A 27,483-nucleotide genomic window follows, 5' to 3' on the forward strand; every position below is an offset into this window, starting at 1 on the left:
ACATCTCTAGGGGGTTAAATTTGATTATTGTATTTCTTGGGCAAATCCCTAATAATATATGCACTCAGGTATTGTCCCTGGTGGTCCTGTGCCCGATGTCTTGGGTCACCCCTGCGCCTCTGTGTGCCCCCACTCTGCGTCACAGCTACTCACCCGTCCCCGCTCCGGCTTCCGGGTCCTTAGCTGTGCGCACGTCTCCGAGACTTTTTTACAAAAAAGTTCAACCTGACCTCACTGAGACCCATTGGTCAACTTAAAACGTCACTTTTATTATTAACCTTTAAAACAAAGGACTTTTTCCATATATTGTGTGGACAATTTTTCATATAATAGTTAATAATACGTGGTCTATTATGAGCACTTTGCTGTGTGGTATACAGTGTTGTAACGAACAGGGCCGCATCTGCCATGAGGCGAGATGAAAATCTCGCCTCAGGCGGCAGATTGCGGGTCCCTGTACAGGGCGGCGAAATTCGCTGCTGTAAAGTGGGCGATTCGGGCGTCCATTAACGCCCGAATCGCCCACCAGCTAAATAAATCGCGCCTGTCTCTTTAAGACACAGGCGCGATTTATATGCGGAGCGACGCAGCGCCTTTCCGGCTGCTGCGTCGCTCCGTTCTAATCAGTGACACAGGCGTCATGACGTCACGACGCCTGTGTCACTGTGCGGAGCCGCGGCTCACTAACGCCCCCCCCCCCAGACATGATTTGCTACGTTAGTTGCATCCTCAGGGGTTTCCTAGGGCGCGCGCATGCCGGCTTCAGAAGATTTAAAGGGCCAGCGCGGCGTCAATTGCCGCTGACCTTACCCAGACTCTGCCTCTGCCCTGCCTCTCCCTGCACACCCTGCCGGATCTTCGTGGTCATGCCATTGAGGAAGCTTTTGTCCCTGCCTTGCGCTAGTGTTTGGATTTCCCGTTGTGACCCATGTTCTACATTTGACTCTGATCCTGTTCCGCCTGCGCTGACCTCCTGCTTTGTCTGTCTCGACCTCCTGCCTGTCCCCGATCACGAGTTTGTCTGACGATTCTGTACCTCGCCTTGGCTGCCACTGCGGACAAAGTAGCACCTGTGGAAGGACCTGATGGTACAGCACCGCAGCAAGTCCAACCCACTTTGGGGCAAGTTCTGGTGAAAACCGGGTGCCACTAAGACTCCGGTCCCAGGTGTCGGCTTACGTCATCGTCCACGGTGGCGCAGTTGGTCCACTCTCCCTGGAGTCTGACAAGTATGAAGTATTAGCCACAAGTATAGCGCCCCCTGGGCAGAAATAGAAGAAAGCAAAAAAGCCTTACCCTGTAGAGCAGGGGTAGGGAACCTGTGGCTCGGGAGCCAGATATGACTCTTTTGTTGGCTGCATCTGGCTCTCGGACAGATCTTTAATAAATAGTGATGGCTGCTGTGTGTCTAAGGCTGCATTCACACTACCGCAAGGGGGACGTATATACAGGCGGTCCCCTACTTAAGGACACCCGACTTACAGACAACCCATAGTTACAGACGGACCCCTCTGCCCCATGTGACCTCTGGTGAAGCTCTCTGGATGCTTTACTATAGTCTCAGACTGCAATGATCAGCTGTAAGGAGTCTGTAATGAAGATTTATTGATAATTCTTGGTCCAATTACACCAAAAATTTTGAAACTCCAATTGTCACTGGGGCAAAAGAAAAAAAATTGTCTAGAACTTCCATTATAAAATATACAGTTTCGACTTACATAGAAATTCAACTTAAGAACAAACCTCCAGACCCTATCTTGTATGTAACCCGGGGACTGCCTGTACACGTGTGGCACCGTACTGCTCCATGCCCCGTGAAAAAATAGGACATGTCCTATTTTTTCAGGGCATACGGCGCAGTGCGCCATATATCCCTATGGAGAGGGGCGGGGGTGAGCAGCGCTAACCCCCTCCTCCTCTCCCCGCACGCTGCCGTGTGCCCGCCGTGCTACGGTACGGCGGGCACCGGTCGTGTGAATCCAGCCTTAGGCCGTATATACGTCCCCCTTGCGGTAGTGTGAATGCAGCCTTAGACTGATCACTGGACACAGGCAGCAATGATACCACTGCCTACGTCCTTTGTGTGACCCTGGCGCCATCGCCACCACTATCTAAGCCTGGCTTAAAGAGAATAGCGTGGGAGTGTTGAGGAGCTGGCTGTGGCTACCTATCTACTGGGAGTATGTGCTGTGGCTACCTATCTACTGGGAGTATGTGCTGTGGCTACCTATCTACTGGGGGCATGTGCCCTGGCTACCTATCTACTGGGAGTATGTGCTAGGGCTACTTATCTACTGGGAGTATGTGCTGTGGCTACCTATCTACTGGGAGTATGTGCTAGGGCTACTTATCTACTGGGAGTATGTGCTGTGGCTACCTATCTACTGGGAGTATGTGCTAGGGCTACTTATCTACTGGGAGTATGTGCTGTGGCTACCTATCAACTTTGGGGCGTGTGCTGTGGCTACCTATCTACTTGGGGGCATGGGCTGTGGCTACCTATCTACTGGGAGTATGTGCTGTGGCTACCTATCTACTGGGAGTATGTGCTGGGGCTACCTATCTACTGGGAGTATGTGCTGGGGCTACCTATCTACTGGGAGTATGTGCTGTGACTACCAATCAACTGGGAGGCGTGTGCTGTGGCTACCTATCTACTGGGGGGCATGGGCTGTGGCTACCCATCTCCTGTGAAGCATGTGCTGTGGCTACCTATCTACTGGAGTATGTGCTGGGGCTACCTATATAATGGGAGGCATGTGCTGTGACTACCTTTATACTGGGGGGCATGTGCTGTGGCTACCTATTCACTTGGGGGCTACTGGGAGGTATGTGGTGGGTGTTAGGATTTGGAGTTGTGAGCCCCCTTGACCAACGCGGACAATGATGTAATCAGACACCTGGGACCAGAATCTAAGTGGCTCCAGGTCTTCACCAGAGCCCGCCGCAGAGCAGGATGGTCTTGCTGCAGCATCGTTCCACCAGGTCGTTCCACAGGCGCAACTTGTCCACGGTGGCAGCCAAGGTCGAGGTACACGATCAAAAGGCAGTCTCTTGGTCAGGAACAGGCAGCCGGTCAAGGCAGGCGGCAATGACGCGAGGTCGGGGATGGAGCAAGAGGTCAGGGCTGGCAGCGAAGGAACAGGTCCGGGGTCACAACAGGAGGTCAACACTTGGGAGGAAACACTGTGGAAAGCTTCCTCATAGGCATGAAGCACTAAGATCCAGCGAGGAATGCTGGGAGCCGCTGCTCTTTATAGGGTAGCGTACCTGGGTAGCGTCAAGCAGCGGCGCACTGGCCATTTAAATCTGCGAGTGCCGGGACAGGAGAGGGGAGCGAGCTCTGAAAGGGGCACCACCACAGGGAGGGGCACGGGTGTGCCTGTTATCTGAGACGTAGATCGCAGGGGCACCCATGACACGGGGACTACCTATCTACTTGGGAGCATGTGGATATTGTACAGCTCTTACGCAATAACATTTTAAAATATGTGGCATTCATGGCTCTCTCAGCCAAAAAGGTTCCTGACCCCTTTTCTAGAGATTTGGCTCTTCTTCAAGTTGTGGTGTCTGTAAGACACAAATGCTGCTGATTCAGATATCAGATGCTCTCGGCAGGTCTGCACTTCTGGTTGGCAATATTGATGCGCCGTCCTCGGGTGGTCACCCTCATCACCCATATAATAATCAGTCATTGAGGTCCACTGGTGCTGGTGGGGGTCCAAAATAGAGATTTTAGCCTCTGTAATGTAGTCATTAGCACTGAGCGCTCACTAGTGGTGGCAGAGAGAATTACACCTCTTATCTGGCCTCCAGTCACCAGGACCCTGCACCTCCGGCCTCCTCCACCACCTCTCCTTGTAACAATTACTTTTCTCATTGTAGGAAAACCATTCAGCCCCGTGAATTTCCTGGGCTACGCAGTGGGGAACATCACCAGCTGCGCTCTTCTGGGGGAGCGATTCAACTACAACGACCCAAAGTTACAGGAACTGCTTATTACCATGAGAAAGTTTGTCCGAAGTGCACACTCCACCCTACACGAGGTACAGGACCACTAATAATGGCAGACCCCCACCTGGGGTAACATCTCATTATCCAGGGCAGGGATATATACTTATATACACACAGATACAGATCTACACTCATACACAGACATTCATACACTTCTACATGAATACAGTCACATATGCATTTATACACTGATATACAGAGAATTATACACACATACAGTATATCATACACATCATATAAACACATACATAATATACGCACCATACATACACATACATATAGTCTATACACCATATACACACACATACAGTATATACACACCATACATACACATACATATAGTCTATACAGCATATATCGCACATACAGTACGTACAGCATAATGACACTATATAAACAAATACAGTATATAAGCACCATACAAACACATATATAGGGGGGTATTTATCATGAATATAATAGGCCTGCTGCCCCCCGCCACAGCCAAATACATCAATACGGTTTGGCCCGCCTTGCACAGAAATAAGCACAACCAGCCACTTTTCATGTAAGAAAGGTCGTGGGCTGCAGCGACAGGACAGGGACACTTGGGGGACAGGACAGGGACACGCTGACACTTGGGGGACAGGGACACGCTGACACTTGGGGGACAGGACAGGGACACGCTGACACTTGGGGGACAGGACAGGGACACGCTGACACTTGGGGGACAGGGACACGCTGACACTTGGGGGGACAGGACAGGGACACGCTGACACTTGGGGGACAGGGACACGCTGACACTTGGGGGACAGGGACACGCTGACACTTGGGGGGACAGGAAAGGGACACGCTGACACTTGGGGGACAGGACAGGGACACGCTGACACTTGGGAGGACAGGACAGGGACACGCTGACATTTGGGGTACAGGACAGGGACACGCTGACACTTGGGGGACAGGACAGGGACACGCTGACACTTGGGGAACAGAACAGGGACACGCTGACACTTGGGGTACAGGACAGGGACATGCTGACACTTGGGGTACAGGACTGGGACACGCTGACACTTGGGGGACAGGACAGGGACACGCTGACACTTGGGGGACAAGGACACGCTGACACTTGGGGGGACAGGACAGGGACACGCTGACACTTGGGGGACAGGACAGGGACACGCTGACACTTGGGGGGACAGGACAGGGACACGCTGACACTTGGGGGACAGGACAGGGACACGCTGACACTTGGGGGACAGGACAGGGACACGCTGACACTTGGGGGACAAGGACACGCTGACACTTGGGGGACAGGACAGGGACACGCTGACACTTGGGGGACAGGGACACGCTGACACTTGGGGGACAGGACAGGGACACGCTGACACTTGGGGGACAGGACAGGGACACGCTGACACTTGGGGGACAGGACAGGGACACGCTGACACTTGGGGGACAGGGACACGCTGACACTTGGGGGGACAGGACAGGGACACGCTGACACTTGGGGGACAGGGACACGCTGACACTTGGGGGACAGGGACACGCTGACACTTGGGGGGACAGGAAAGGGACACGCTGACACTTGGGGGACAGGACAGGGACACGCTGACACTTGGGAGGACAGGACAGGGACACGCTGACATTTGGGGTACAGGACAGGGACACGCTGACACTTGGGGGACAGGACAGGGACACGCTGACACTTGGGGAACAGAACAGGGACACGCTGACACTTGGGGTACAGGACAGGGACATGCTGACACTTGGGGTACAGGACTGGGACACGCTGACACTTGGGGGACAGGACAGGGACACGCTGACACTTGGGGGACAAGGACACGCTGACACTTGGGGGGACAGGACAGGGACACGCTGACACTTGGGGGACAGGACAGGGACACGCTGACACTTGGGGGGACAGGACAGGGACACGCTGACACTTGGGGGACAGGACAGGGACACGCTGACACTTGGGGGACAGGACAGGGACACGCTGACACTTGGGGGGACAGGACACGCTGACACTTGGGGGGACAGGGACACGCTGACACTTGGGGGACAGGACAGGGACACGCTGACACTTGGGGGGACAGGACAGGGACACGCTGACACTTGGGGGACAGGACTGGGACACGCTGACACTTGGGGGACAGGACAGGGACACGCTGACACTTGGGGGGACAGGACAGGGACACGCTGACACTTGGGGGGACAGGACAGGGACACGCTGACACTTGGGAGGCAGGACAGGGACACGCTGACACTTGGGGGGACAGGACACGCTGACACTTGGGGGGACAGGGACACGCTGACACTTGGGGGGACAGGGACACGCTGACACTTGGGGACAGGGACACGCTGACACTTGGGGGACAGGATAGGGACACGCTGACACTTGGGGGACAGGACAGGGACACGCTGACACTTGGGGGGACAGGACAGGGACACGCTGACACTTGGGGGGACAGGACAGGGACACGCTGACACTTGGGGGGACAGGACAGGGACACGCTGACACTTGGGGGACAGGGCAGGGACACGCTGACATTTGGGGGACAGGACAGGGACACGCTGAGACTTGGGGTACAAGGCATTATCTTCATACAGTATACATGATATTTTCGGAGTCTTTCACCACTTTCTCTTCCCGCAGCTCGGTAACACTTTCCCACTTCTCCTGAATGTCCCGATCCTCAAGGAGAAAATCTTCAAGGAAACTTATGATTTGATAGAGTTTGTCAAAATATACATCGAGAACCACAAAAGGAGCCTGAACCCCAATGCACCCCGAGACTTTATTGACTACTTCCTGATAAAGATAAAAGAGGTACAGACATAGAGGAGCAGGAAGACTTTCTACATGTTTTGTATATGATGTGTTGTAAAGTTGCCAGAGTCCTGGGTGGCTCCAGGTTTCAGTAGGCCCCTGTGCGACAGAGCCTCAGGGAATTCAGGCAGCATTAAAAAATTTATAAACTAATACTCCTGCTCCTGCTCCCTAGTTTATCCCCATTTATGGTTATTCTTATAAGCCCGCTCACACACTATGGATTCATTTGATACAGCCCCCCCACCCTCAACCCACATTGATTCTTTATGTGGAGCCTTATGTGGGCCCCCCAGCAGCTCAGAGCCCCGGCACTCTCCCCGTTATGCCCAGTGCTACTGCCGGCACTGACCAGATTCACAGCCCAACAGCCTGTATATCATGTATGAGAGCTACTCAAAGCCCCCTGCCCCCTGTCTAAAAATCATAGGTGAGAGGTAGTCAGAGCCCCATGCACTCCTGTATCTATGATGTCATCTCATGATGATTATAATGAAATCACTATGATGTCATTCTGCTTCCCACAGCAAAAGCAGTCACAGAGATGGTAGTGCAGGTAGCTGCCAGCTCTCTGCTTCATCACTGAAATGGTTATGGCCCGCTGGACGGAGACATTACAAACCTTTACACCTTATGTGACCCATAGCCTCTTGTGTAGAGTATAGCCTCCTTTGTTCTATAATTTAAGTGGTTCTTTAGGAAGCGTTCTATAACACTCTATTTATTCCTTAGCTTTTAATGTCATCTACTACTGATTGTTAGTATGCCAGCTATATTATCCATCAGCCTGAGGGAAAGGGTTACTATTTCTAATGTTAATATTGTAATAAAATGTTGACCATGTTCTGCACCGAGCTCTGCTATTGGTTGGATGCCTGGAGGTTTATTAATACTCCCTCTGGCTGAAGTTTCAGATACTTCTTTGCGTCTTCTTTCAGAGCTTTCTGTCAGTCTAAGCCTGGACTTGCTACAGAACAGCTACTGTTTTCTCCCCCGAGAGGACGTCCCCTCCATCAGGTTTGCCAAAGCAGTCGACCTCTTTCTCCATTCCTAAGCCAATAGTCCTGGGCTGTGAGCTTCCCCAGACAACATCCAACCACTAGGTCTCTAAGCCTGTTATCCATTGCTACATTGGAGTCTTGGAATAAAGTGAGTTGAGACTGTGAGTGATGTTTATCATCCCTGTCTCCATCCCTGGCTGCCTCTAACATCCCAGGCCTCCCCGTCACCATCTTCCTGGGGATCCCTTTAGCACACGCAGAATGGGAGTCCCCCAGGGAAACCATGCACCTTATTGTGGCCTCTCCCTCTTCTTGCATCCCCTTGCTGGTCCTGCCCAGCGTTGAAGAGACCTGTTCACCTGGTCCAATCTATGCATGACCAGTCACGTGCTAGACCGCAGTCCAGCCAGCCACTCAGGTACCAGGGGAATCCAGCTGCCCCCCATACCAAAAGGTATGCAAGGATTTCTATTGAACTGTGTTACACTGCTGTGCCGTCCTGTGGGAACGCTGCTCCGGCACTGAAAGCGGAAGAAACTCCAGCCCGCCAATAGTCACTGGTGAAAGTTCAGTCTGCAGTCGCTAAGCTCTGCCCTTGCTCAGGTGGCGCAAATCACCTCCGAGGAGAATGCCAGTGCGGCAGGCCACCTTCACCCTGTGACAGAGGAGTCAAAGCTGGAGATCCTACTTGAACAACTGCAAGGATCCGCTCTCCGTGAAGTCAAGTCCTGGCCCCGTGCAGATTGTGAAACAGCTTTTTTATAGGGGCGTCATGAAGATCAAGGTAAAGATCAAACACAAACCTGAGTATCTCAGGAAAAGGAATTGAATATGTAGAATATTTTGCGGTGTGTGGGCACTAGTAAGGTTTATGCTATTGATAGAAACCAATCCTTTTAGAAAATTTTAATAGTCCCAAAAATGTAATGTAAAGTTTATGTATCTTCAGGTGTAGGGCCTTTACACCAACAATAGCAATAAAAATGTAAAATTAAAAATTAACAAAGGCTTAGCCGAGCGGGCATACGTGAGCCGCGCTGGAGAGGAGCCCTCCTCTCTCCATTGAAAATAGAGCCAAAGGCCGTAAATATGGCTGGAGATGACGCATGCTCTATCTTCTTGCAGCTACGGAATGGTACAGTGAGCACACATACGGCCTAAATCAGTAAAAATGTAAAATCTATAAAAAAATACCTCCCTGCCCCTTTTTTCTAAAACACACCCATTGCCCCCCACCCCAAGCACAGTATGATATCAACCTTAATGGCACCCACATGGTATAACCCCCTAGGGAGCCATATAATACCACCTTTTTCGACTTGTATTTATCTCCCCAAACTTACACATAATACTATCTGTACTCCTAACCCAACCCCCCTGTTCCTTATACTCCTTATATTGTGGCCTCCTGTCCTCCATCCAGCTTCCTCTACCTGTGGCCTCCTGTCCTCCAGCCTCCTTCTGTAGCCTCCTGTCCTTCAGCCTCCTGTCCTCCAGTCTTCTCTTCCTCTGGTCTCTTGTTCTCCATCATCCCCGTACTGTAGCCTCCAGTCCTCCATCCTCCTCCATCTGTAGCCCCCTGTCTTCCAGTCTCTTCTTGTAGCCTAGTATCCTCCAGCCTACTCTACCTGTGACCTCCTGTCCTACATCCTCTTCTACCAGTGGCCTCCTGTCCTCCAGCCTCCTCTACCTGTAGCCTCCTGTCCTCCAGCCTCCTCTACCTGTAGCCTCCTGTCCTCCAGCCTCCTCTACCTGTAGCCTCCTGTCCTCCAGCCTCCTCTACCTGTAGCCTCCTGTCCTCTATCCTCCTCTACCTGTGGCTTCCTGTCCTGCAGCTTCTTCTTTCAGTAGTCTTCTCTCCTCTATCTGTGGCCCCTTGTTCTCAAGCCTCGACTTCCTGTGTCCTCCTGTCCTTCAGCCTCCTCTTCATGTAGCCTCCTATCCTCCAGCCTCTTCCTGTGGCCTCCCCTCCTCCATATCCCCTCATATAGTGGCCTCCTGGGTATTAAACAAAAAAGAAAAAAAAACTTTGCTACTCACCTTTCCATCACACCCATGCAGTCCTGCTTTCTCCTCTCTTCTCCAGTCCCAGATGACGGAGGAGTGGGGCAGGGCCAGCCAGGAGAGCAGCTGCCTCCAAACATCTCTGATATAGAGGATACCAGAAACGTGTGGAGGCAGCAGCAGCGGGGTAGTGAGAAGCATTTCGGGACATTCTTCAAACTACCCAGGACGGCAGTACCCAAAAACCATGACTGTCCCACAGAATCCGGGACAGTTGGGAGCTATAAATAAAATGTAATAATAATAATGTTACGGTTTTGAGTTTTTTATTTAACATTTTTATTGTTTTTTCTAGTGTAAGGCCTTACACCATAAGGTGACATTTTTTCAGTGTTATGGACTTTTTTTTGTGTCTTTCTCTATGGGACTATTACAATTTACGAAAAGGTTTGGTTAATATCTGTAGTACAGACCTTACTAGTGTTATGCCTCTAAACTAAAGCAGCCGTTCCTTAAGAAGAGACTGAAGTCCCCAGAATCTCTCAGAGACTTTGACCTTTCTTAAACACTAAAGAGGCTGAGAATCCAGACTGAATCCTGCAGAAACAATTTATTAACAGGGTTCTAGAAAAAACCCCACAAATGTCAGTTAAAGTAAAGCAAAATCCCTAAACACCTGGAGCCAGAGAGAACAGAGACCACAATGAAGGTTTTGTAGCTTATTTGGATATGAAGAGCCTGAAGTCTCAGAGACTCTACCTGGATGTTCTTGGGCATTCGCCCCATGGTTCATGTCCCCATTAATGAAGTGACCTTACCGACCTTTGTCGATACCACCAAGCAGCTTAACCTTGGAGAAATCCTGAAGAGGAGCACCACTGTTACAGCCTCCTAAGGACTACTTACACGTCATCGCTACGAACAGCAAGACTGTATCCAGAGTTATCGCTTACTCCAGCCATTCTTTGCAAGAGCCAGAACAGAACGACCGAAACTACAGCTTGTTCAAGTTGAAGTTCTTGGCGTTAGTCTGGGCAGTGACTGAAAAAAATGAAAGATTATCTGGCTGCTTCCTCCTATATAGCTTTCACAGATAACATCCCGTTGTCTCACTTGAATACCACTCGGGTGGGAGCACTTGAGCAGTTGTGGGCCTCCTGTCTCACCAACTTCAACATCAAGGACCAGTCCTGCAAAGCCAATGAAAATGCAGATGCCCTATCCAATCTTCCTGCCCAGGAAACTGGACCCTCCTCTGATGTCCAGTCAGAAGATGTTGAGATGCCCGCCTCCTATTCGACAAGACTCACTGCGTGTCCATTCCTCGCCCTTTGAAGAGCTGCTTTTCCCTGGCAAGAAGAGTCCTACTTCGCGAATATGGAAAAGGACTTTGAAACCTGGTGCCGAGAGTAACCGTGCTGTGCCATCTCTCAAGGAAAGTCACTTAACCAACGGGTGTTGTGAGCCAGCACATAAAGTTGGAGCCGAATCAATCAGGTCACATCTATGCTGTGCTCCATTCACCAATAGTCCAACACCACTCACTGCTCCACTCACCAATAGTCCATCACCACTCACTGCTCACTGGGTACGCACCCTACTATCTGATGTTTGGGAGACACAGCTACCTGCCAGGTGATATGGATCTGGACATTTTAGCACCTGACTCCCAACCTCTCCTGCTCCCTTGGATGGACTGGTACAAGAACACCAGCAATGCCTGGCTGACGGCAGAGATATTGTGGACCAAAGGGTCAAAAAGGCACAAAACAAAACACAAGCCTTTGATCGTCCTAACTATGCAAAATCTCTCTGCCCATAACAGCAAGTGTGGCTTCGGGACGATCATCCCACAAGTAAAGTAGATGGGCGTTGGGAGCATGAGCCATAAATAGTAAGGGACAGTCTCTCCCCTGAAGTCTACATGATTTCAAGAGAAGACTGCCCAGCCCTCCGAGTGCACAGGAACTGACTAAAGAGGTGACTAAGGTCCTCTACACCCCCATCAGTGTCTTTTGTCCCAGTGTCCGCTCCCAGGACTCCTCTGTGTTCAGAGCCCCTGACCTGATTGATCTAATGCAGCTTTGTTTGGTGGTCCCCACTCCAGCGAGTCCTCATCCCGAGAGGCTTCAGCCTCGGTCGCTGCCATCACGTCTGATGATCCAGGAAGACAACTCCATTCCCATGACTGCCGCGATTCCTGACTCTGAGGTCTCTAAATTCTTGGTTCCAGTTCCTAACTGGGAGGATGAATGTGAGGAACCAGAGGTATCTACTCAGCAGCTTTTCTGAAGGTCTCAGAGGAATTGCTGGTATTGCAGGAGTCTTAATTCCTGTCCCTCTCCCGGGTTTTAGCTACAAGCAGGCGATAATCCAGCCCAGGTTTCCACATTTACCTCTGGGCTTCCAGCTCGCTCACTTCTGGTTATGGGACATGTAGGATCCATCATGCAGGGGCGTAACAACAGCCGTAGCAAACGTAATGGCTGCTACGGGGCCCTCGCTGCACAGGGGCCCGGGATGGACGGCAGAACCAAAATGTTTCAATGCCGTAGATGACAATGTTCCGTGATGACAGGTGTGCCGGGGCGCAGCAACAGCACAGCAGTAACAGGGGCAATTTAAAACTGACCAGGCCCACCCACTCACTTTTCCTGCCTGTCCACCTCAAAGGCAGGTTGCCTGACCACCGGGCTAATGTCACGGCCAGTCTGACAGATGGTGTGTGTATGTGCAGTGTGAGTGTATATGTGGTGTGTGTATGTGCAGTGTGAGTGTATATGGTGTGTGTATGTGCAGTGTGAGTGTATATGGTGTGTGTATGTGCGGTGTATATGTGGTGTGTGTGTATGTGCAGTGTAACTGTATATGGTGTGTGTATGTGCGGTGTATATGTGGTGTGTGTGTATGTGCAGTGTAAGTGTGTATGGTGTGTGTATGTGCGGTGTATATGTGGTGTGTGTGTATGTGCAGTGTGAGTGTATATGGTGTGTGTATGTGCGGTGTATATGTGGTGTGTGTGTATGTGCAGTGTAAGTGTTTATGGTGTGTGTATGTGCAGTGTGAGTGTATATGGTGTGTGTATGTGCGGTGTATATGTGGTGTGTGTGTATGTGCAGTGTGAGTGTATATGGTGTGTGTATGTGTGGTGTGTGTTTATTTGCATTACATACAAATATGTATATATTAGTTTTAAGGGGAAGGGGGCCCCCATGCAGAAGTCTGCTATGGGGCCCAGCCTCTCCCAGTTACGCCCCTGGTTGGATGCCTCAAACTCATCCCGGAGTGAAAGTTTATTAAAACTTCCTCTGGGAGAAGTTCCAGAAGGCTCTATGAATCTTATTCCAGAGCTTCATGTCAGTCTAAGACCGGGCTTGCTACAGAACACAAGGTCTGCAGAGACTAGTATCCTGCTACTTCTCTCTCCCCTGAGAGGGCTTCCCCTCCATCAAGTCCATCAAGCTCTACCTCTACTTACAGCTTGAATAAACTGATCCAACAACAGCCAAACTCCTTCTACAGCCCTAAGCCACTGGGCTGGATCCTAAACCAGACTGCATCCAACCACCAGATACCTCAGCCTGTTATTGTTGCTGTTTTGGAGACATTTGTCATTTTGATGTTCATAACCTCTGCCTCCATGTGTGATCCCTGGCTGCCGCTAACATCACAAGCCTCCCCTCTACCATCCCCTTGGCTTTCCCTTCACCACACTGTCCCAGTAGGAATTCTCCTCCTGTTTATTATGTGGGATAGGAGTCAGAACTGTTTTTATTGTATATAACCTGGCAAAGGGACAGGATACAATAATGTGTCACATCCTGGTTATCTTGACGTATCAGGATGTACCAAGGGTGAGGGGGCATCACACATAGATAGGGGAGTGACCTAGATCACACTTAATGTAGATATGTGGATATTGGGGGTTGTTGTTACCTTGTGTCATGTAGAATCTCATTATATAAATCTCCTTTCCCAGGAGGAATCGCACTCGGGCAGTGATTTCAGAGAGATCAGCCTCATAATGTCCATCATCACCCTCCTCGCTACTGGGACTCAGACCACCAGCACCACTCTGAATTTTGCCCTGAATTTAATCAGCAATTACCCCGATGTGCAGGGTAAGGAAGTGTGTAATATATAAGAAGATATGTACCTGTGACATCACCAGACAAGACAATCCTGACCTCACTATGACATCACCAGACAAGACGATCCTGACCTCACTAAGACATCACACAACAAGACAATCCTGACCTCATTATGACCTCACTATGACATCACCAGACAAGAAAATCCTGACCTGTGACATCACCAGACAAGACAATCCTGACCTCACTATGACATCACCAGACAAGACAATCCTGACCTCATTATGACATCACCAGACAAGAAAATCCTGACCTGTGACATCACCAGACAAGACAATCCTGACCTCATTATGACATCACCAGACAAGACAATCCTGACCTCACTTTGACATCATCAGACAAGACAATCCTGACCTCATTATGACATCACCAGACAAGACAATCCTGACCTCACTATGACCTCACCAGACAAGACAATCCTGACATCACTATGACATCACAAGACAAGACAATCCTGACCTCACTATGACATCACCACACAAGACAATCCTGACCTCACTATGACATCACCAGACAAGACAATCCTGACCTCACTATGACATCACCAGACAAGACAATCCTGACATCACTATGACATCTCCAGACAAGACAATCCTGACCTCACTATGACATCACCAGACAAGACAATCTTGACATCACTATGATGTCACCAGTCAAGCTCAGCATAAGGGCCTCACCACCTTGTCTGTAACAATGATACCACCCCCTCTTAAACTATTCTCACCCTCCTGGTGATGTTACTAGTTCTCACTCTGACATCATGAGCCCGCTCCACATAACCCCACCCCCTTACAGTGACATCACATTTTCCTTCCTTAATCACTTGACTTCCCCCACTCATTGACCTCATCAGGTTTGTGCTGTGTAATTGGGACCTTCAGACTCAATGCTGTACAATGGGATCTGCAGTGAAGATTCTGCAGTGTAACCCAGTGTCATAATGTGAGAATAAATATGCAATATGGTTGTAAATGATGAAGTGACTGATACACGAGCTCCTGGCTGCTGTAGATGAGTCTCTGCGCACAGACAATATCAACTTTTAAAACTTACCGCACCTCTGACCCCAGGGCTGCAATGGCCAACAGTTCTACGGTACTACCGTGAGCAGCACCATGTAGACCCCTTCTTCATGATGTAAGCAGACTCTTGTGGACCCCTCTCCGTGATGTGAGCAGTCCGGTGTAGACCCCTTGTAGACCCCGCTACATTATATGAGAAGACCCTTGTAGATCCCTTCTCCATGATGTGAGTAGCCCCTTGTAGACCCCTTCTCCATGATGTGAGCAGCTCCTTGTAGACCCCTTCTCCATAATGTGAGCAGTTCCTTGTAGACCCCTTCTCCATGATGTGAGCAGCTCCTTGTAGACCCCTTCTCCATGATGTGAGTAGCTCCTTGTAGACCCCTTATCCATGATGTGAGTAGCTCCTTGTAGACCCCTTATCCATGATGTGAGCAGCTCCTTGTAGACCCTTCTCTCCATGATGTGAGCAGATCCCTGTAGACCTCTTCTCCATGATGTGAGCAGCTCCTTGTAGACCCCTTCTCCATGATGTGAGCAGTTTCTTGTAGACCCCTTCACCATGATGTGAGCAGCTCCTTGTAGACCTCTTCTCCATGATGTGAGCAGCTCCTTGTAGACCCCTTCTCCATGATGTGAGCAGCCACTTGTAGACCCCTTCTCCATGATGTGAGTAGCTCCTTGTAGACCCCTTCACCATGATGTGAGCAGCTCCTTGTAGACCTCTTCTCCATGATGTGAGTAGCTCCTTGTAGACCCCTTCTCCATGATGTGAGCAGTTCCTTGTAGACCTCTTCTCCTTGATATGATTAGACCTCTTCTCCACATGGAAAGAAGCCCCTCGTAGACCCCTTCTCCATGATGTGAGCAGCCACTTGTTGTTCCCCTCTCCATGATATGAGCAGCCCCCTGTAGATCCCTTCTCCATGATGTGAGCAGCCCCCTGTAGACCCCTTCTCCATGATATGAGAAGCCCCTTGTAGACCCCTTCTCCATGATATGAGAAGCCCCTTGTAGACCCTTTCTCCATGATGTGAGCAGCCCCCTGTAGACCCCTTCTCCATGATGTGAGCAGCCCCCTGTAGACCCCTTATTCATGATGTCAGCATCTCCTTGTAGACCCCTTCTCCATGATGTGAGCAGCCCCTTGTAGACCCCTTCTGCATGATGTGAGCAGTTCCTTGTAGATCCCTTCTCCATGATGTGAGCAGCCCCCTGTAGACCCCTTCTCCATGATGTGAGCAGCCCCTTGTAGATCCCTTCTCCATGATGTGAGCAGCCCCTTGTAGACCCCTTCTGCATGATGTGAGCAGCTCCTTGTAGACCCCTTCTCCATGATGTGAGCAGCTCCTTGTAGACCTCTTCTCCATGATGTGAGCAGCCCCTTGTAGACCCCTTCTGCATGATGTGAGCAGCCCCTTGTAGACCCCTTCTCCATGATGTGAGCAGCTCCTTGTAGACCCCTTCTCCATGATGTGAGCAGCTCCTTGTAGACCCCTTCTCCATGATGTGAGCAGCCCCTTGTAGACCTCTTCTCCATGATGTGAGCAGCCCCTTGTAGACCCCATCTCCATGATGTGAGCAGCCCCTTGTAGACCCCTTATCCATGATGTGAGCAGCCCCCTGTAGACCCCTTCTCCATGATGTGAGCAGCCACTTGTAGACCCCTTCTCTATGATGTGAGCAGCCCCTTGTAGACCCCTTATCCATGATGTGAGCAGCCCCCTGTAGACCCCTTATTCATGATGTCAGCATCTCCTTGTAGACCTCTTCTGCATGATGTAAGCAGCTCCTTGTAGACCCCTTCTCCATGATGTGAGCAGCTCCTTGTAGACCTCTTCTCCATGATGTGAGCAGCCCCTTGTAGACCCCTTCTGCATGATGTGAGCAGCCCCTTGTAGACCCCTTCTCCATGATGTGAGCAGCCCCCTGTAGACCCCTTATCCATGATGTGAGCAGCCCCCTGTAGACCCCTTATTCATGATGTCAGCATCTCCTTGTAGACCCCTTCTCCATGATATGAGCAGCTCCTTGTAGACCCCTTCTCCATGATGTCACCTGGTTGATGTATGTTGACCTCCTCTCATTATTACAGTGAAAGTCCAGCAGGAGATTGATGAGGTGACGGGGTCACAGTGGCCTCCTGGGATTATGGACAGAGCACAGATGCCTTACACCAATGCCGTTATCCATGAGATGCAGAGGGTCCTGGACCTGGCACCGGTGGCTCACTACCATGCAATGACCAAGGACACTCAGTTTCGGGGATATACCATCCCCAAGGTACAGAACCTGCCTGGCACTGACCAGTTTGTTCAATCAATGTTTTGGGGAGTCCATAACACCTTCATTCATCATCAGGGGAGAAGGCTGTTGAGCACACACTGTGGGGTTGGGGGTCCTACGCTATGGACAATTCAGTAATGGCTGTTTGGAAATCTTTCTGATCTTTAGTCTAAATCCTTCATTTACACAGAGGAGATAACTTGTTGCAGCAGCCCGAAAAGGAGTCCAAGTCATCCCTTTAAATGGATAAAGATGTCACCAATTGACTTGTTCCCATGTAGTGTCTCCTCCTAGACTCTGATAGGTCATTGATGGTCACAATTCTGTTCGATTCGTTCCCATTTGGTGGATCCTCTTAGACTCTTCCAATATAATATTTATCACTTCATAGACAAAAATTGGACCCCCCCCCCCATGTCTCCTCCCCTTAGAGTCATTCAGAGATGATGGCCACTTAGGATCCTTCTTTACGATTCTTTTATCATTGTAGGGGACAACAGTGATCCCATTTATCTCTTCTGTACTGTCGGATCCCACCCAATGGGAGACCCCAGAAGATTTCAACCCTGGACACTTCCTGGATGACAAGGGTCAGTTCCGGCCACGTCCGGCATTCATGGCGTTTTCTGCAGGTGAGTCGCTCACTATGGGGGAGGGGTCAGGTACCGGGCTGTAATAATATATTACACTACAGTAATAACCAGCTTTATACCTTCTCTACCAGGGAAGAGGGTCTGTGCTGGAGAGACCATGGCCCGCATGCAGATCTTCCTGCTCCTCTGTGCTCTGCTCCAGAAGTTCTCCTTCACCCTCCCCCCGGGCACCGAACGTCAGGACTGCAGGAAGCTGAAGCAGAACAAGGTTCAAGCCATGTTTTTCTCCCAGATCTGTGCCAAACCTCGGCCCAGGTCCTCTACAGCCTGACCGGAAGAGGAGCGAGGCCCCAAGATGAGGGAGCGGAGGCCTCAGTTTCAGAACTCCAGGGGTCAGGGATGATGGGAGTGATAGAAGGTGTATAATATATGAGCTCCTGGGGTTTTTATGATCCGTGCGCTTTGTTGTGGGTGTATTGTGGGGTGCAGTTTGCTAATAGTCCATTTTCTAAGCTCAAAATAATTTGGGGTTCACAAATTATCCTACTTTCTATGACAGTAGAATAGACTTCTGTGGACACAAAATTTAATGTCCTGACGTGATGATTTTTGTATTAGTGTTTTTCAATGACGCCTTAAAACTGTAATTTTGTAATTCAGAATAATCACTGTGACAAAATAACATTTTTCTACTAGATAATCTGCCAATCTGTGTGACAAAATGTCGTGCTTTGTAACAAAGTGTGTGATGGATTAAAATAAGACTTTTTAACTACAAAATGCCATTCTGTGTGACAAAATTGTATTTCTATACAACAAAAGTTCAAATAATAACGCAATTGGTTGACACAACCAATAAAGTTCTCAACGATAACGTAGCACGCAGAACGCACGTCTCGATGCTGGACTGCGCTCGCCTAAACTGGCTTGAGCAAATTACCAACTCACCATCTCGTGTCAACCCGGGCTGAGAAGCGTGGAGAGGCCGTGATTCTGATGCTAAGACCAGGAGCCCGACGAACCTGATGAGCCTGAGAACCCGACCCAGACAGCATCCCGGGGCGATAGGAGACGGAGATATCATCCCGGGTGATAGGAGACGGAGATATCATCCCGGGCGATAGGAGACGGAGATATCATCCCGGGCAATAGGAGACGGAGATATCATCCCGGATGATAGGAGACGGAGATATCATCCCGGGCGATAGGAGACGGAGATATCATCCCGGGCAATAGGAGACGGAGATATCATCCCGGATGATAGGAGACGGAGATATCATCCCGGATGATAGGAGACGGAGATATCATCCCGGATGATAGGAGACGGAGATATCATCCCGGGCGATAGGAGACGGAGATATCATCCCGGGTGATAGGAGACGAAAATATCTTCCCTGGCGATAGGAGACGGAGATATCATCCCGGGCGATAGGAGACGGAGATATCATCCCGGGCGATAGGAGACGGAGATATCATCCCGGATGATAGGAGACGGAGATATCATCCCGGATGATAGGAGACGGAGATATCATTCCGGGCGATAGGAGACGGAGATATCATCCCGGGTGATAGGAGACGGAGATATCATCCCGGGTGATAGGAGACGGAGATATCATCCCGGGCGATAGGAGACGGAGATATCATCCCGGGCAATAGGAGACGGAGATATCATCCCGGATGATAGGAGACGGAGATATCATCCCGGATGATAGGAGACGGAGATATCATTCCGGGCGATAGGAGACGGAGATATCATCCCGGGTGATAGGAGACGGAGATATCATCCCGGGCAATAGGAGACGGAGATATCATCCCGGGTGATAGGAGACGGAGATATCATCCCGGGTGATAGGAGACGGAGATATCATCCCGGGTGATAGGAGACGGAGATATCATCCCGGGTGATAGGAGACGGAGATATCATCCCGGGCGATAGGAGACGGAGATATCATCCCGGGCGATAGGAGACGGCGATATCATCCCGGGCGATAGGAGACGGAGATATCATCCCGGGCAATAGGAGACGAAGATATCATCCCAGGCGATAGGAGATGGAGATATCATCCCGGGTGATAGGAGACGGAGATATCATCCCGGGTGATAGGAGACGGAGATATCATCCCGGGCGATAGGAGACGGAGATATCATCCCGGGCGATAGGAGACGGCGATATCATCCCGGGCGATAGGAGACGGAGATATCATCCCGGGCAATAGGAGACGAAGATATCATCCCAGGCGATAGGAGACGGAGATATCATCCCGGGCGATAGGAGACGGAGATATCATCCCGGGTGATAGGAGACGGAGATATCATCCTGGGCGATAGGAGACGGAGATATCATCCCGGGCGATAGGAGACGGAGATATCATCCCGGGTGATAGGAGACCAAGCGGGAGCCAGAACGACATCGCCGTGGAGAGGGCCTACGCGCCAATGACCTCTGGGGCGGTGAGGAAAGTGTGCCAGGTGCCATGGAGTGGTGGAGGAACACGCTCTGGCGCAGCAATGATAGGTCCAGCATTACAGCTTTGCAGAACAGTAATCCCTAGCAAGGACGAAAGGAGTTTGATTTGGAAGCACAGGTACAATAAGCTCAAGAGCTGGAGCGAGCCGCTGAAGAAAGAAGAACGGTGAGACAAGGTATATTTTGGAGCAGGTGGTTTAGTGGTGAATAATTCCGGCCAGCTTGCCTCCGCTGAGAGGCGGAGAGATCGGCAGTGTATGGGAGGAAGGCGACTTAGCCAGAAGAGCTGTTGTCAGGGTACGGGCAGCGGCAGGGGCTCCTTATAAGTGGAGGACAAAACCGCCTGCTTAACGGAGTGTCGGTCTCCCATTGGGGGGTGCACTTCCTGCAGGGGCATCGTAGGGCGATACAATGCTAGTGCCTGGTGGCCGTCTGGTGTGGAGCGGGACTCCTTGGGTGGAACTGGCACTGGGCGGCGGCAAGTGTTGCCCACTGTGGTTTCCAACTGGTGGCCGCTGTCGCTCTCCCTGAATGAACTAAAAGGGCAGACCCCTGTAGCCGTGATATATCGATGTGAAAACACCTACTAACCACAGTACTGCCGAGACCACGATAATATTAACTGCTGTGCCTACTGGAAGCTTACATCGCCGGACTAGTGTCTAGTGTGCTTGCCTCTCTGCAACTAATTTAAAATTTTATTTTTACATCTTGCTACTAACAAGCATTAACCGCAGCGATCCGCCTACTATCTGGGAAAGATAAGTCCCATACTAATATCTGCACTAAGAAGTTTACGCTTTTTGATGTTTATACTTTGTATGTGTGGGCATTGATGGAAGAACTGCAAGTCTGAGTAAATTTAATAATCTTAATATCCCTAAGTCCGACGAAGGAAGCCATAGGCTCACAAAAAGGACTTTACCCCCCAGGAACAGCATGGGTATTGGGAGTATCCAATGTTAGAGTATTGTGTTTCTTTCACTCCCCTTTTCCATATAACTAAAAGTATTGAGATAAACTCCACCTCAAAACCGTCTCTAAGAGAGTACGACCTGCAGTAGTAAGGCTCAGGTAGCCCTGACACTCCAATACAAACCCGTTCTGAGACATACACAAAGATAAAAAGAAAAAACAGGGGAAAACAGTGCGATAGTATCTCAGAGAACCTGCATGAAAATTCTCCAACAGGTACCCAGGACGTATCCGAACTTACAAAAGTAGATACATCACCGACTATGTCCCAGACAATGGGGCAGATTTACTTACCCGGTCCATTCGCGATCCAGCGGCGTGTTCTCTGCGGTGGATTCGGGTCCGGCCGGGATTCACTAAGGCAGTTCCTCCGACGTCCACCAGGTGGCACTGCTGCGCTGAAGTCTGCCGAGGCCCGCTGGAATGCCCTGAAATTCACCGGCCTATTCCAAGTGAAGGTAAGTGCAAGCTCCGCGACACATTTTTTGTTTTAAATGCGGCGGTTTTTCCGAATCCGTCGGGTTTTCGCTCGGCCACACCCCCTGATTTCCGTTGCGCGCATGCCGGCGCCGATGCGCCACAATCCGATCGCGTGCGGCAAAAACCCGGGGCAATTCAGGGGAAATCGGTGCAAATCGCAAATATTCGGGTAACACGTCGGGAAAACACGAATCGGGCCCTTAGTAAATGACCCCCAATATATAGCTTAGTGAATTTGTACGCTCTCAATAGAGGGCAAATAAAATGTTTGCGTAAGCTAATAAAAATACTTAAAGGAAACCTACCACCACACATCTACCTGTAAAGGTAGATCGGGTGGTGGGTACATCTGTAGGACGTGAGGATACAGATCCTCATGTCCCCACAATCTTTTGCTAACTTTTATTTCTCTAATATGCAGATTTTGTAGAGAGCCTGCTGGGGCGTGGAGTAGTCAGAGCAGAGGCTAAGCAGCGCGGCTACTCCAAGCCTCTTTTACCCTCGTACCAAAAATCTACGAGGAGCTGCACGCACTTTTCCACGAAGCCTGCCATCTGCGCATGCACAGAACAGTAGCCCCGCGGCTGCGCGGTCACTGCTCTGAAGCCGGTGCCACTGCGCATGCGCAGACGGCAGTTTTCTCGGACGAGGGAGCGCAGCTACGAGGAGCTGCGCGCGGAAGATTTTGGTAGCTCCGGCTACTCCACACCCCAGTAGCCTCTACAAAATGTACATATTACCAAAATACACTCACCGGCCACTTTATTAGGTACACCTGTCCAACTGCTCGTTAACACTTAATTTCTAATCAGCCAATCACATGGCGGCAGTGCATTTAGGCATGTAGACATGGTCAGGACAATCTCCTGCAGTTCTCCCGAGCCTCAGTATGGGGAAGAAAGGTGATTTGTGGCCTGTGAACGTGGCATGGTTGTTGGTGCCAGAAGGGCTGGTCTGAGTATTTCAGAAACTGCTGATCTACTGGGATTATCACGCACAACCATCTCTAGGGTTTACAGAGAATGGTCCGAAAAAGAAAAAACATCCAGTGAGCGGCAGTTCTGTGGGTGGAAATGCCTTGTTGATGCCAGAGGTCAGAGGAGAATGGGCAGACTGGTTCGAGCTGATAGAAAGTTTGCAGCCAGATCTTGTTGCAGTGAGCTCTGCAGATTTTTGTGGCAGATAACTTTTAAAAAAGCATTAGCAAAGCGAGTGTGTGAGCTTGACGGCGAGTGTGCATTGATCCCAAGTGTGTGCAGTGTCTTAAGTGTGACTTACGTTTAAGGGACTTAAGTTTGAGGGGCTTTAGCAGGTAACTTCTGTGTTCTGTGTTACTTTGACTGTAAATTCTTCTTTCTGTGCATATTTATATTGTAATCCCCATTAGAATAATGGACTCCATAAGTGGCATTGCTACACGGTGTACATCCTGTGCCATGTATGCTTTCCTTGAACAGCCGTTCGAGGGGGAATACTGCTGTGTGGGGTGTGTGAAAATTGCTCATCTGGAAGCCCAGATTCTGGATCTAAATGAGCAAGTTTCAAGGCTACGGGCAATTGATAATATGGAACGAAGTTTGCTGCTCCTGGAGCACAAACTCTCTGGGGAAGATGGGTGTGGGGAGAGAAGTATGGAGGTGCAGAGTGAGGGGGCAGCTAGTTGGGTAACATGTAGAAGGCGGGGTAGAGGGAAGAGTTGTAGAGAATCTAGTCCTGATCTGGTGCACCCCAATAAGTTTGCCAGGCTGGCGGATGAGGGGGATATCAGCTCTGGGGTAGCAATGCTGCAGAAAGATGTGGCCGCTAGCAACCAGGGGAATGTCTGCTCCAGTAAGAAGGGTAATGGGAGCACAGGCAAGGTCAGACAGGTGCTGGTAGTGGGAGATTCCATTATTAGGGGAACACACAGGGCAATCTGTCACAAAGACCGTGCATACCGAACAGTGTGTTGTTTGCCGGGTGCTCGGGTTCGGCATGTTGCGGATCGGGTTGATGGATTACTGGGAGGGGCTGGTGAGGAACCAGCGGTCATGGTCCACATTGGCACTAATGACAAAGTAACAGGTAGGTGGAAGGTCCTTAAAAATGATTTCAGAGATTTAGGCCATAAGCTCAGGGCAAGGACCTCAAAGGTAATTTTCTCCGAAATACTGCCTGTACCACGTGCCACACCAGAAAGACAGCGGGAGATCAGGGAGGTAAATAAGTGGCTCAAAAGTTGGTGTAGGAAGGAGGGGTTTGGGTTCATGGAAAACTGGGCTGACTTTTCTGTGGGCTACAGGCTCTACAGTAGGGATGGGCTGCACCTCAATGGGGAGGGGGGCGCTGTTTTAGGGGAAAAAATGGCTAGAAGGTTGGAGGAGTGTTTAAACTAGAGACCTGGGGGGAGGGCAACTACACTTGTGCAGGACAAATAGACAGTGTACATAGAGAGCTGGGAAGAGTCATAGTCCATGGGGGAGGAAAGGGGGCTGGAATGAGATTGGGGAATAAGGACAAAAGGAATACGGACAGGGAAAACCATATAAAGTGTATGTACACAAATGCCAGAAGCCTCACAAACAAAATGGAGGAACTGGAACTCTTGATGTTGGAACGGAAATCTGATATAGTGGGTATCAGCGAGACATGGCTGGACAGTAGCTATGACTGGGCTGTTACTATAGACGGTTATAGTCTTTTTAGAAAGGATCGTATAAATAAAAAAGGGGGAGGGGTTTGTTTATATGTGAATTCTTGCCTCAAGCCCGTCCTGCGAGATGACATCAGTAACGCAAATGTGGAGTCCCTATGGGTGGAGATAAGAGGAGGGAAAAAGAATAATAAAATATTACTAGGGGTTTGTTATAAGGCTCCAAATATAATGGAGGCAGCAGAGGAAATGCTGAGAAGTGAAATGGATGCGGCTTCAAAGCGCAGGGAAGTACTTATCATGGGGGACTTCAATTACCCAGATATTGACTGGGGGGCAGAAACCTGCAGGTCCTTCAAAGGTAGCAGGTTCTTGTCAACAACAAAAGACAATTACCTGTCGCAACTAGTCCTGGAGCCAACAAGAGGGGGGGCACTGCTGGACCTTATCCTTACCAACAGACCTGATAGGATATCAAAACTACAGGTTGGGGGGAACCTGGGGAATAGTGATCATAATATCATTGATTTTGTATTACGCTTTACTAAGAGCGTTAGTGAAGGGGCAACCAACACTCTAAACTTCAGGAAGGCAAATTTTCATCAACTAAGGGAAGACCTTAAAGGCATAGACTGGGATAATGCTCTCAAAGACAAAAGCCCCCCCCCCCCCCCAAAAATGGGACTTTTTCTCATATATTCTGAAAAAGTCCTGTGAGAAACACAAACCTTATGGGAAAAAGCATAAAAGGAACAACAAAAAGCCTATGTGGCTAACTAGTCTTGTAAGGAAAGCAATAAGCGAGAAAGATAAAGCGTTTAAGGTGCTAAAACGTGAAGGTAGCGATGAGGCATTACAGGATTATAGAGAGAAAAATAAATCCTGTAAAAAGCAGATAAAGGCCGCAAAAATAGAGACTGAAAGAAATATTGCCAGGGAGAGCAAAAATAATCCCAAATTATTTTTCAAGTAAATAAATGATAAGAAACTAAAAACAGAGAGTGTGGGTCCCCTTAGAAATAACATGGGGGTCATGGTGGAAGGAGATGAGGAAAGGGCCAATCTACTGAATGTCGCCTTCTCAACTGTCTTTACCCAGGAAAATCCCCTGGTGGAAGACACAATGAGGAATAATGTTAATTCTTTTTATAATGTCAACAGTTTAACCCAGGAAGAGGTACGGCGCCGCCTCGCAACCACTAAGATAGATAAATCAGCGGGGCCAGATGGCATACACCCCCGGGTTCTGCATGAATTATGTACAGTAATAGACGGACCGGTATTTTTAATATTTGAAGATTCACTGAGGACTGGTTATGTTCCACAGGAATGGCGCATAGCAAATGTGGTACCAATATACAAAAAAGGATCAAATAGCGATCCTGGAAACTACAGACCCGTGAGTCTAACTGCTGTGGTGGGGAAAATATTTGAGGGGTTTATTAGAGATGCTATCCTGGAGTATCTCACTGTGCACAACCTTATAACCCAGCGTCAGCATGGGTTTATGAGAGATCGGTCCTGTCAGACTAATCTGATTGGTTTCTACGAGGAGGTAAGTTCAAGACTGGATCTGGGGGACGCTGTGGATGTTGTACATCTGGACTTTTCAAAGGCATTTGACACCGTGCCACATAAAAGGTTGGTATATAAAATGAGAGGCTGGGAATAGGAGAAAATCTCTGTATTTGGGTAAGTAATTGGCTTAGTGATAGAAAACAAAGGGTAGTCATTAATGGCACATTCTCAGATTGGGTTGATGTTACCAGTGAAGGCCACAGGGGTCAGTATTGGGGCCACTTCTTTTTAATATTTTTATTAATGACCTTGTAGTGGGTTTACACAGTCAAGTTTCAATATTTGCAGATGATACTAAGCTGTGTAAAGTAATAAATACTGAGGTCGATAGTTTAGCATTACAGAGGGATTTGTGGAAGCTTGAGGGATGGGCAGAGAAATGGTTGATGAGGTTTAATGTAGATAAATGTAAAGTTATGCACTTGGGCCATGGAAACAAAAAGTATAATTATGTTCTAAACGGTCAATTACTTAGTAAAACTGAAGCTGAAAAGGACTTGGGGGTATTGGTGGATGGTAAACTTAATTTTAGTGACCAGAGCCAGGCGGCTGCTGCTAAAGCAAATAAAATAATGGGATGTATCAAGAGAGGAATAGATTCTCATGATAAAGACATAGTTTTGCCCTTATACAAATCCCTGGTCAGACCACACATGGAATATTGTGTACAGTTTTGGGCACCAGTGTATAAAAAGGATATAGTAGAGCTGGAATGGGTGCAGAGGAGAGCAACCAGGATTATTAGGGGAATGGGGGAACTAGAATACAATGACAGATTACAAAATTTGGGATTATTCAGTTTAGAAAAAAGACGACTGAGGGGAGACCTCATTACAATGTACAAATACCTGAACGGACAGTACAAGGATCTCTCCAAAGATCTTTTTATACCTAGGCCTGTGACCAGGACAAGGGGGCATCCTCTACACCTAGAGGAGAGGCGATTCTACCATCACCATAGACAGGGGGCATCCTCTACACCTAGATGAGAGGCGATTCTACCATCACCATAGACAGGGGCTTCCTCTACACCTAGAGGAGAGGAGGTTCTATCATCACCATAGACAGGGGGCATCCTCTACACCTAGATGAGAGGCGATTCTACCATCACCATAGACAGGGGCATTCTCTACACCTAGAGGAGAGGAGGTTCTATCATCACCATAGACAGGAGGCATCCTCTACGCCTAGAAGAGAGGCGATTCTACCATCAACATAGACAAAGGTTCTTTACTGTAAGAGCAGTGAGACTGTGGAACTCTCTGCCGCAGGAGGTTGTTATGGCCGACTCTATGTACATGTTCAAGAGAGGCCTGGATGACTTTCTGGAGAGAAAAAATATCACGGGTTATGGGGATAAAACATTTATTTAATTCTTGAAGGTTGGACTTGATGGACTTGCGTCTCCTTCCAGCCTAATATAATATGATACTATGAACAGTGACTCAAATCGCCACCCGTTACACCCAAG

General features: G+C 49.4%; 1 protein-coding gene across 2 annotated transcripts in view; it reads left to right on the forward strand.

Moving 5' to 3' along the window:
* The window catches only part of LOC140132374 (cytochrome P450 2C8-like), a 64,249-nt gene extending 45,624 nt beyond the window's left edge, over positions 1-18,625 (forward strand). For both annotated transcript variants that reach the window (XM_072151061.1, XM_072151062.1), the window contains exons 5-10: positions 3,886-4,046; positions 6,650-6,823; positions 13,808-13,949; positions 17,097-17,284; positions 17,778-17,919; positions 18,012-18,625. In XM_072151061.1, coding sequence (XP_072007162.1) covers positions 3,886-4,046; positions 6,650-6,823; positions 13,808-13,949; positions 17,097-17,284; positions 17,778-17,919; positions 18,012-18,211 — 1,007 coding nt within the window. In that variant the 3' untranslated portion in view covers positions 18,212-18,625. The remainder of the gene's footprint in view (positions 1-3,885; positions 4,047-6,649; positions 6,824-13,807; positions 13,950-17,096; positions 17,285-17,777; positions 17,920-18,011) is intronic.
* The last annotated feature ends 8,858 nt before the right edge of the window (positions 18,626-27,483 follow it).

Source organism: Engystomops pustulosus, chromosome 5, assembly GCF_040894005.1.
Source record: "Engystomops pustulosus chromosome 5, aEngPut4.maternal, whole genome shotgun sequence".
Taxonomy (NCBI): domain Eukaryota; kingdom Metazoa; phylum Chordata; class Amphibia; order Anura; family Leptodactylidae; genus Engystomops; species Engystomops pustulosus.